Source organism: Anopheles merus, chromosome 3L, assembly GCF_017562075.2.
Source record: "Anopheles merus strain MAF chromosome 3L, AmerM5.1, whole genome shotgun sequence".
In the NCBI taxonomy this organism is placed as follows: domain Eukaryota; kingdom Metazoa; phylum Arthropoda; class Insecta; order Diptera; family Culicidae; genus Anopheles; species Anopheles merus.
The window spans coordinates 6,257,680-6,270,168 of NC_054085.1; the positions used below are offsets into that span (position 1 = coordinate 6,257,680).

Sequence of the window (12,489 nt, forward strand, 5' to 3'; positions counted from 1 at the left end):
TTCAGTATGAGAAAGATTGTCGTACATACATGAATTATTCCCGATTGTTGATTTGTTTATTTATTTCATAATTCATCATAATCAACCAAATTTCACTATATGGGGTAATATTAAAATACGTATTCCTTATAAAACACATAAGACTTACCTGGCAATAATCTGCCTCAAATACAAAAGTGTCCAACAAATCAGCTCTTAAATTATTTGACTTGATATACTGATTTCAATGTTCTTGCTTTACAAACATCCAGTACAAGCAGAATTACAAAAATGTTAAATCAAGTTTTTCTGTTTGGTTCTTTGTTTATTATTTTGTTTGAGGGACCATTTTCATCAAAGCATCAGTTGTTTCAAATCTAGAAGGAAACAGTTCTATATTGTTTATATAACTCTTGTGCATTGTGTTATGCCCACATATTTTACCATAATAAATTACGAATAACTATCATTTTTCTTGATGCTATTTCTTGCTTATCATTAAAAAAAAACAACAAAAAATAGTAAAATAAAACATTTCCCTTTGCTTTGATTTTACGCCAAGCTGTTTGACTAAACCAGTTTTCGTTTGAGGCAGGTAATGCAATTGTTCAACAAACACTTCATTTAGTATGAGATGTCAAGAATTTGGCTAATCTAATTGTCTAACACGCATCATAATACAAAATCAACATTTCACACAATATTTGTTCTGGCATTTCAGTTACATAAACGCTCATTATATGAGAATGTAAGAAGTGTGCATTACATAAATGGAATACATAAGTTATAAATAGAATAAAATACTTAAGTCTTATGTTGTTTTTTTTTTCAAACCACCAATATAAAACTAACGAAAAAAGGTAAATTATTCAAAATACACTAAATAGTAACATTTTAAATAGAAGGGGTGACTTTTAGTTTTTTATTGCTTTAAAGTGTAGTTCAAAGCAAGTTGTCAGTTTATATTAACATTCTTATTTAGCTTGAAATCAAAACATGTTCAATTTATGTTCAAAACATTGAATTTATGAACTATTTTTTACATAATTTTTACAAATCTACCCAATTTAAAAATGCTGTCAAAAATATTTCCGAGCATTAATATCCTTTAATTTTTTTATATGATGTATTCAATTCTTTGTGATCTGTCACCCTGTATGCCTGATAAAGATTATAATGTGTTGAAAAGCTGGAGAGAAAAATCTGAGTGCAAATAAATCCATATGAATTGTACCCAATTTGTTGTGTTATTCAAATTAAAAGTAAAAATTTAACTCTTATAAAATTACACAGCTATAGTTTATAGCTTCAACAAAAAAATGAATTGTTTACTGTATAGCGCAAGCAACATAAATCTCAACAAACACACCATTCATGAGAGCAGAATTATTATTTGCATCAGTTTGAATCGGTCTTACACTAACTGTAAATGCAATTGGAAGCAACAATCCATCCCGTATTCTGAAGCGTTTTTGTCGTACGCCGTTGAAAACTCGCTCTTAGTTGTGAACGATAGTTTATTCAAAGCGCGTTGCGTGGGTGAATTTGCTCCTTTGCATCACGTTTTCTCAGGTGTGCTAAATTATGATTCCAGTAAAAAATGTTTTCCAGGAAGCAAAAGTCGCTGAAGAATGCTTTTATGCACATAATTTTCTTCTCAACACTGAGGGTGGCCAACCATAGAGACGGTGAAAGATGATACAGCATGCAATTAGCGTAATGTGTCTAGCCTAGCTCATAATTCAACGAAAATTAGAACTCATATATTTTACATGCGGTAGTTCATCGAAGTAAGGGAAAGTCGTTTGCTTGAGTTCAATTTCTTACCATTAACTGGCACGCAGCACATATCAATTTTTATTTTTTGTTGGATCTGTATTTTATTTTATACATTTCGGGTGATGCTCCTTCTCCAGGGACCGTTTCAAGGCAAAAAAAGAAGAAAAAAAAGGACGACGTGCTCGGGTTTTGCACACGACTGCGATGAATGATTTATAGGCGTTATTGCAAAAAGTAAACCCCATCAAGCATTTATCAATATACGTGCAGAGTGGAAGCGCCTCTGGTGAAGCAGGCCAGTCGGTAGCAATATTGGGGGATGTATTTGGGATCAATAATTTTCATCTCTACGCTGATGGACGTTCCGGAGTTGACCTCGCTGGTCCGGGAGCTGTGAGTCAAACATTTTTCAATCATTTTCGAGCGTTATTCGATTCTGGAGGGTTTTCTCGTTTTGTAGGGTTTTTTCCCATAAACCAGTATACCTTACATTGCGAACGAAGAAAGGATTCGGATTTTTTTTTTTTAACTGGTTGAATATTTCCAATACTTGCTTCAAGTGGAGTTGTAAATGATAGTTACACCATTTTACTGTGCATTTGTTGACCCTTTCAAGCCCAGCTATACGTTTACTCGCATCGAACTTTTTGGAACTCTTTCCATGGTAGTTACCACGTAAGCAATCTCTCTCACTTCGAGGGAAGCTTTTTCATTTTACACCGATCAGATTTTCAGACATTGTACTTGTTGAAGTTTAGGGTTTTTATTTGGTTCTTTGGCCCTTGCCATACGTTAACGCTTCAAGTGTTTGATTTTCGCTGCTGTTTCGGTGGTCATTACGGTTCGCCACTGTTATTTGGCTGCATCGACGACGATGCATGTGCGACATTTAGTACTACGTTCCGTGAATGCCGTGGTGGAAAAATGCAACACCAACAACGACAATGACAAAGTAGTAATAACAACCAACCAGAACCAAACTGTCAACCAGCTCATAGCTACAACCGGCTTCCACACAGAAAATGTTATTTATGAGCAACAATATGACATCAGAAACCGAGGGCAGTAAAACATGGCACGAAGGAGGGGTAAAAATAAAAGCAGAAACTGCTGAAGTATAGTGGCAGGTCAGAAATTCAAACCATTCGATACACGGTGCTCGGGCTCTACATTCTGGCAGTACGGGTTGTTACACTGTACGTTGTTTTCCGTAAAAAAACAACGACCAACTGATGGAAAACTTCGCATGCAATAGTAGCTACGTATGTACGCGTTTGAAATGAATGAAAAAAGTCCTGGAAACCCATCTCTTCATCTCCCCGAACAACACCCTCCTGCTTTTACTTTCTGCCTACTGTGTGCATTTCCACCGGAGGATTGAAAAAGTAATAAAATTTTAATCGAATTCCATTGTTCCGGCGTCGATCGGCACACAATACCCTTGGACGGTGCAAGATGAACGAAGGTGAATAACAAAATAAAACACAGGAAACTGCTGCGTTATCACTATTGACCACTAAGTGACACTAAAACGGTTGGGTTGAGCTTTCGGTAACCAATGTTGCCAGTGGTTTTGTCCGCTCGTATGCAAAATTTGTCTCTGCGCAGCAGACAAAACCGCATGCACCATGCAAGAAATGATTTAATTTGTCAGCTCAATTGAATGATCCCAGATAGCCCTCGAAAGCGTTGAAAACGGTGGGCGGTGGAGAGGAACTAGCAATTTGGTTTCGTGTTTGGTTGATTTTTAATGTTACCTTGTATGGTAGAGTCCCTGTTGTTTCTTTGCAATGAAATTCGATTTACATATTCTTAACATACATCATATTCAGCATATATGAATTTATAATAATAATAATAATTGTGTTGTTTTTGACAAAAAGTTGAATATTTTACGATCAGAGGAATTATTCGATCGCTTGGTTTACAGATTTTATTAAACGCTAAGGAACTACTTTAGCATGCTCAGTTGTCAACTTGCACGGCTTAAGTGTACACCCGTCATGGGTTCAAGCCACGTATGGACCGTGACGCCTGATGTACTGAGGGATCCTGCCAAAAGTCACTCATAACCAAGCTCGTTAATAGTACAGGTAGCGTTTGCCTTACAACGATTATTGCGGTAAAGAAATAAAAGAAGAACAGGAATGGACTTTTGTGTAAGGTAGTTAAAATTATATCATTATAAAATGTAATATATTAAACGCATAAGGGAAAATAAGGGAACAAAAGAGATGGGAGCAAACAAAACACAGTGCGCCATAAGCTATTGTTAGTTAAGCGACGGCTTTTAGGAAACCGATCGAGCTCGATTCTAATGCGGACAGTTCCATCATAACAGGGGCAGACTATCCGGTTGCAAAACATTGAGGAAACCTGTTTTACTTGATATGTGGGAAAGAAGCACATAACATAAATTTGTCCGAAATAATTCCCACCATCGTCTATCTGTCTGTATACTGTCATACTGTCATGGTGCGATGACATGTAATGTAATGCCATTTTTTCACGTGTGCACACATTGTGTGAAAATATTTACTCTGAAACATATTGTTTCTGTGTGGATTTTGCATCGACACACAATCGCATGTTATCAAATTTGGCTTAACGCTTCATGGCTTGGCAATATTTGGCAGTATCTCAAAACGCACAGCTAAGTGCTTCTAATCAAAAGCGTGTTTGAACTCTGCCTATCGCTAGGACGCAATGTCAAAGTTTATTCTTGTTTCTTGTATTTTATTATGATTCGATTAAAACCAGTAGAACTCTTACACACTCTTCAGAAAATAACACAGAGTATAAGAGATAGTTCATATGAACCTTCTATTCCAAATTCATTCTTGTCATATATCGATCGATATACTTAAAAAAGCCTCCATTTGCTTGCTAGAATGGAGCCTAACTTATATGCTAAATTTTAATGCAAAGTCGGTGGCTGTATCTGAAACGACCTGAAAGCCTTATATTGTCCCATAACCCATAAACCCCTAACTAAGCATATTGTCTGCCCCACAGCCGGCAGCAACTCGATCCATTCATCTTTTAAAATATGCTAATGATTGCATAAATTCGACACAATCTTCATATCTGCCAGATCTGTCTGATCATAATCATTTCACATTTACCGTCCATATCCAGCAAAGGGTAAAAAAGGATAAGCTTGAAGTTATTCTCAGGCACACCAAATGAATTCTACGGCTCAGTAAATCCACTCAAATACGCTCAATGGCATGGCTTCCCTGGAAAGTGAGGGAAGACAATGTTAATAATTCACCAGTTTCAAAAAACCCAGCCCTCGTGGAAGGGCAAGGACCGATGGCGGCAGGTTCCGATGGAGCCTGCCGAAAACTTAACAATCTCACTACCCCGCACAGTGATGGCAGCTCGTTCGTCTGACAGATTGTGAACATGAAACTAACCGGACGGTACGATCTGGTGCGGGTTCGGTGCGAGTGGGAAGCAATTTCTCTATTACTGTTCAGCCAACCGACCAGCCAGCAAACCAACCAGCCATCCGGGACCGTACCGGTCGGAGAAAAGAGGAATGGTTAGAAATAAATCTCATTTCGTGATTTTAGAGACAATCGCATGAATAATAGAGGGACAACCCCAATTGTGCCTCGCACCACAGGTTTTGCATGTTTCGATCGGGCCCGAAACAGAGGTCATCCGGTAACATGAGGTGGGATAGTGTTGGCTGAGTTTGTACCGCTCAGCTTTGTCTTTGTCTCCCTTTCACTGTGCCATCAAACCCTTGCTTCCGAGGCTGGGGGCCAATCCCACTTCCATCAAGCAACGCATTATACATCACCACTCAACTGATGTCCTTTTCCTTTTGTGGGCCCCTTTTTCTTTCCCCGTTCCTCTGACGCTAACCACACGGTCATTTCGTAACGGAAGGCATGGAGCGAAAGGAAGATACGAAATTAGAACGAATCGGTTTTATCCCGATACCTTTGGATATCGTATGCCATCCATCCTAGGGTACCGTGATTCCACTGCTTTCTTTGCCGTATGCCCAACCACACCCCACACAGAAGTCAAGTTCATTTCCATTTTCAGTTTTTGGTAGTGAAAATATTCTCCTAATGGTGATTACATTCGCTTCACCCGGGCACCCCTTCGATCGGGTTTGATTGTAGCTGTAAGGGGAGCGTTTATTATGCTTTTTCAAACAGAAGGTTCGTATTCTTATGTTTCAATCAAACAGAACGAATCCTTACTGTAGAGCATAATATTGCTCTGTTTTTCCATCCCGTTCCAGGAGATGCTTGATGAGCAGCGTCCCAATCGAAAGCCAATCTAGTGCGAGTGATGAGTGGAGATGCTTTCTGATTTCTATTTACACACTCCCCAAAATGACTTCCCAGTAGAGCCGGGATTTCCCTTTGGGGCTTAATATTGCGTCCGATTCGTCAAGTGCGTTGGCGGGGAAGTTGGTTATCTACACGCGGCATGTCCGGCGAGAAAGCATGTAGATGAGATTCATACTTTACCGTCGCTGTACAGGAGTGAAAAAAGATTCCTTTCATTCGTCAACCGGTGCGTTTCCTTCCCAGCCATCTTACGGCGTCTAATGGAAAATCATCGATTCTGTTCCGTCACCGTATCGACGGGGAAGGAGGGCTATATAATACGAGACTACCGAAACACGAGGCTATTATGGGAATCGTTTCGGCACTGGCGATGTGTCCAGAATTTATAAAGCAACAACGGCAACCCTCACGTTTGGAAAGGATTTTTACCCATTCTTCTCAACGCGAGCCATTGGGACCGGTATGGTTCTATTAAATAAAATAACTTTTCACCATTTCCTCACCGGGAGGGACACGATGCTCTGGGTGTGGCCACGTTTACCGTTGCGTCTGCAAGGCGATGGTGCCGGCGCTCCCTAGGGAATTGCGTCCAAGGCCCGTGTTGTCCCTTTTTTTTGGCTGCGGGTGTGATGTGAAATTTATATTTTCTCACATTGCCCTCTGCACGTTTGTCGGATAGCCGAAAATGACCAAAGGATCATGGGTTTGCCACCCATTTCCCGAGTGTTGGGATGAATATGCCATCTCCCTTTACAGCATAAGGGAAGCTAGCCATTGCGTTTGGGCATGGGAATTAAACTCCCTCGTCGGTACCGGATATCTTCATCTTCATCGAAAGGGAAGCCTCGATTTCCCGAACCATAACCGGAGGCCGTAGATAAATTTACGAATAATTGAGCTCCCGAAGGATTGGACACTATACCCGTCGTTGGAGGTTGCTTTCCCGCATTGGGCAGGAATTCAATGATAGCTACACATGAAAATGAGCAAAACATGCCGTTGATGGTAATATTACAAGAATAAAAAAACATGCGTAAATCGAGGTAAAATCATTCATTTACCCTTGTACGGATGCCACACGTGCACATTAACGTGCCGGGATGTAATATCGTATCAGAGCGACCATACGCGATCAGTTGAATACCGAAGGCCAATTCCGTGACACGTGATGTGATGAATATAAATGAACCACCGAGGCCGACTAGGACTGGGCTGGCTGGTAAAGAGTTGGTATGGTTGGCTTAGGAACAAATCATGTCTTCTCTCGTTGATATGACGGATTTCGGGACGAATGGACCCAGTGTACCAGCAAGATGCTCATTCATCGGACCGTTGATGTTTCATACAGCACCGACACAGGATGGATGAGATGCGCTTTGTCCTGTTTCATTCGGGGATTGGTTGTTCTTTCTTTCTTTTTTCTGCCTGCAGCCCGTCGTATAAAACCTGCCTGAATGATAATTCAAGAGTTGATTAAAAATTCGACACAACTTTCCATTTCAATGCATATGAAATGAGGCTCGCTGTTGAGGTTTGAGAAGCATCGAGTTCCTAAAGCTTTGCTCAAGCCACACCTATCATGCGAGAGCAAAAGGATCGAAACACACCTCCGATTGTTGGGTGCTGCTATCAAAACCACAACGAAGAGAGTCATATGGACTAAAAGCGCGCATGGAATCTCGTATGTGGCTGAGATAAAAATCTGCAGAAATAGGTAAATTTAAATTTTGCATAGCATTAAGGATTGGCTGCTTTGCAAATCGTTCACATTTGAATTTCATCTAGAGATGGCAAACATACAAAATGTTTAGATTTAACTTTTTTTGATAGCCAAGTTGCCTACAGCAATCCGAAATAGTGTGAATATTATTAAAATGGATATAATTGGTATAACTTAATTTAACCATGCCAAGGCAAACCATTTGTACCGATGAGAAGGACTGCAATCACATTAAAAAACAATGGCAGGTATTGTAACATTGTTTTATAACGATCTACAATCAATATTAAAATATGGAGCTAAATAGTTGAAATGAAACATTATTCAACTGAATTTAATCCATTGCAATAAATTAAAGACAGCTTTCAATATATTTCGTAGCAAAGATGGCATATCTGACTGCATTATGCTTATCCGTCTAGGAATCTTGTATAGAGCGGTATGACCACATGAATCTTGATAATTTTAAACTTTATTTAAGAATGATATTAAGATACATTTAGTAAACAATTTACTTATGATAACAGTTAAGAAATCATTGAATGTGTTTCAAAATACAGAGGGACATACAGTGTAAATGCATTTTCTCTGCGATTTATATACTTGCAATTGAGACGGTTTTATTGAAATAATACAATAAATATCTCTAATCAATCCAATGCACTTACAATCCAATTGCCAAAATGCAACCTTTCAACGAAAAATCAAACAATTTAAAATTCACCTTGTGCAACGAAATTTATATCAAAATGTATACATCTTCTGTTCCCCTGACCAATGTTTCCGTACAAAATCATTTGGCACTTTTGCACTGCATTACACTAAAAATAACGCACGAACACAACCAAATCACGTTACCAGAAATAGAGGTAATGTCGATTCCGTTGTCCTTTTGCAACTGGCAAATGTAAATTGTACCCCATAAAAGATCAATGCAAAAAAGAATAGCCACCAATGCATAAAACCGATGCGCTAGCTTCCAGAAGTGTTGCGATGAGCGAAGCAGCTCTGGCAACGGACAAGCGATGCAGAACATGCACAACACTATTCCCACACGACTTATTGGTAACATTGGCCAAACTGGACACCAACTGCCATCCTTTCGATTTCCATATTCTCGCAACTAATGGAAACTATCATTTGTTTAAGAAGCAGCTCGAAAATGCTCACTTCATGCTGATTTACATAATGTTTTTATTCTTTTCGTACCCTTTGAGGTATTTTGCCAATTTCGCATACTGCGGGTTGGTGCAACGACTGAGTAGGATGGAGTAGATGGAAGAAAACTCGAAAAAAGTACGATTACCTCTACGTTACCACGCTAGCTCGTTTCGGCAAACATTCAGTTCTAGTTTGACAGTGGTACTGAGATAAATTGTATTGTTGTTTAACGGTTGCCTGCTTGTGGTTGGTGGTGCAAATGACAGAATGCCAAACGAGGAGGTGTTTGGCTCATGGAGACGCCCGGTTGTTCATGCGAAATTGTTGATCATGGAGACGCTTGGTAGTTCACGGTCGATCGAGTCACCACAACAACCAAGAAAATTAAAGGACAAAATAAACATTTTTAAAGAGTATTAAAAGTTTTCTGTCATTATGGATTATCCATACCATTGTCAAAAAAACAGTTCAATCAGTATGGTGTTACCATGTTGTAAAAGAAAACAATGTTCTTATTTTCTTTTTTAACACAACTCATTTTTTAAAACTTTTTTATTTATTAATTTATTTTTTAAAACATTTTAAATGTTTATTTAAAATAATGTGATTGAAGTAAGGGATATATTTTGATAATTGATAAGTCTTTAATTCCTCCTTCTGAATAAAAAACAGTCTTCAAATAAACTCTCAATAAAATCAAGGTTTCTGAAACCTAAACGAATTGATTGGAAATATCATTTTCTTTCAAACTTTTTATTTAATTAAAGTGTTTTAAATGTTATTTGAACATATTATGTCATTTGCTCTTACCTGACTCATTGCATTATTTGCTCTAAAGAGAGTTAGTTGTTTGTATGGTACTGATTCGCTGCCATGATTCGCTGGGCCATCTTCGCCCCAGGAAGAGGATCACAATCAAAGAAGACAATACCCGCCGCAGTGCGTTGTTGTAAAATATTGCCACCCAATGGTGTAAATGGAAAGAAGAAAGAGAACTGGCAAAAATGTACAATCCAGAAACAGACGCCGAGAGTAAGCTCAGAGAAATGTAAATTATTTCCTGTTTTTCATTACACATACCCGTGGTCAGCCGTGGCATTTGGCCAGTTTCTCGCTAGAAGTGGCCAGTGTTAGCTTATCTTCATCTAAATCGTGTTCTTGAACGGTAGATTACGTATTCTACAGCCGTTTCCGAGAATGTTCACTAATCGGTTTATTTGTGGTGTATGTATGTGTGTTTCAGATCGTTGGAGCGGGACTGTTTGCGTTTACCATTTTTATTCGTGCCGAGCCCGGGTTCGATGAGTGGATCGCCATATTGGAAGTGTACGAGTACTACATAGGAGTGTATATACTGATTGGTGCCGGTGCACTGGTTATGATATTTTCCTTCCTTGGCTGCTGCTCAGCACTGATGGAGCACTCGTCCGCACTGTACCTGGTAAGTGTTATGCTAAGCAATATTACGCTTTTTTGTTCCTTTTGTTTGCATTTGAAAGTTTGGCACTGTTTGAGTAATATTTCATCCTTCACCTAACACGCACGGTCAGCTACCAACATTTCATTATAATATAATAACCATCCCCTTCTACGGAAGCAGAATCACAAACGAACGTTAACGTCAGACGACCCGCCGCATACCGTGACGTCTTCGGAACAAAGGCATTCGATTGACAGGACAAAAACACCACCAGGACATAATACGCTTTGGTGACAGGACTGTGTCCTGCCAGTGACAGCTTTAATGAAACTTGCCCAATCCAGCAATCATCCTACACTTGCCTTCGACTCCAGTGAATAATGGATTCCGCGATGGACTGCACGCCATCCGGTGGCGAACTGTCACTTAGCGGCCTTCGTCGAACCAATCCCCGTACTTGTGCGCTGTATCGTTGCAGAATAATCTTTTCATGTCGATTCCATGATCCTGTTCCAAGATTCGTTTGCGAATGAAACTAGAGGTTCCGTGGTTGTGGCTTCCCGAAGAAAACTTTGATCCTCGATTCGGTGTCTAGGAAGAATAACTAATCTGGCAAGTCGGTCAATGTAACGACCATGACATGTGCTGGAACTTGAATCGGTTGGTCAGCCTTAACGTATCATTGCAGAAAAGCAAAGAAACAAGAAGTTCGAAAGATACGTCCCTTGAACCAGCGAAGCATTCCCAGGAATGTCTTGCCCCTACTCGGTTCGATTACATCCAATCCCAGGAAAATAGTGAGCACCAGCGTGAGGAAAATTATAACTTACACAACATGACACTTCGGTGTCAATTAAAGCATGAATAATACAGCAAAATTCCTGGCCGCAACCTAGCCGTCCATGAATACTGCATACGGCGTTCGGCTTTGCTGTCGGAACAAAGAAAATGTCCCATTTCCCCTTTTCAAAGAAAACGCGCTTGCAGCTGACAGTTTTCGGGCAGCCGTCCGTATCCGGAACCTTTCCCGGGCTAAACCAATTTCAATAATCAACCAACCGAACTAACCGATGGCGATGCATCCCCTGGTGGTAGTGCGTTTTCCAGCTTTCTTGGCACTCCCTATTTTGTTATGACAAAGCCACTCCTTTCTAGTGCCAGCTCAGCAACACCACCATTTTGTCTTTAGCATTGCGAGTTTTTTTGTCTTCACTTTTTTTTTATTTTCCCCCTTCTGCTTTCTGTATTATTAAACGATTTCGATGGTTTCCAGCGGAAGAAAACCGTGTCGCTCCTTGCCAGCAAAGATTACAATCTCAACTGCAGTGGAACCGGACGCGGCCAAACGTATAACTTTAATTGCTTTCAGTAGTGCGCCCATTGCCGTCTCGGGTGCATCGCATTTGGCTACGGTACGCGGAAGTGCAGAACTATAATGAACCTTCCGGATGGTGATTATATCTGTGTCATGGTGCGTGCGAATGTCACTTCCATCTATTGTTTTATTTAAGACGTGTTTGTTTTTACAACGTTCATTATATTCGCTCGTTATCTTTGGCGTCAGTTCAAGCAAACTATTCTTAGCTTTTAGGACCCGGTAGAATTTTTATTCCTGTCAGGAGTTATTGTATTATTATCATACTGCAACAATCTTAATCTCATAGGAAAAGGTATGAACAAGGATTCACGATTTGTTTTTTTTGTTTGAGAATATTTGCAAACGAGCAACGATCGCAATGTGAAAGATCGGTTTAAGTTCCGTAGAAACTTATGTAAGATTTACTCTTTGGTAAGTCATTAATGATTATAGTGGCTTGCTTATATTTAGTCCCAGGTCAAGCTTTAACTAAAAGTTTTATTATTTATTTTATCGAGACAAATAATTATATTACCTTAATTTATTTATCATTTATTTTTCATTTTTCTTGCTGCCCTGCTTTACATGGTCATCACTTAAGAAATGTTGCAGAAGCATAAGCATAAAACAATAACGACTAAAAATAGAATGATTCGTGTTCCAAGAAGCGAATCCAGTGAAAGGGTTTTGGCCATCACCATTTTAAATTTGCACCGCTAGGTATTTAGATTCCGCCAAATACAGTTTCTAATCAAAG

The 12,489-nt window shown here is 39.5% G+C and overlaps 1 protein-coding gene across 1 annotated transcript in view; it reads left to right on the plus strand.

Moving 5' to 3' along the window:
- LOC121600040 (tetraspanin-2A) overlaps positions 1-12,489 on the plus strand; it is a 46,843-nt gene that overhangs the window by 20,188 nt on the left and 14,166 nt on the right. The window contains exon 2 of the mRNA XM_041928314.1: positions 10,199-10,396. Within this exon, the coding sequence (XP_041784248.1) occupies positions 10,199-10,396 (198 nt within the window). The remainder of the gene's footprint in view (positions 1-10,198; positions 10,397-12,489) is intronic.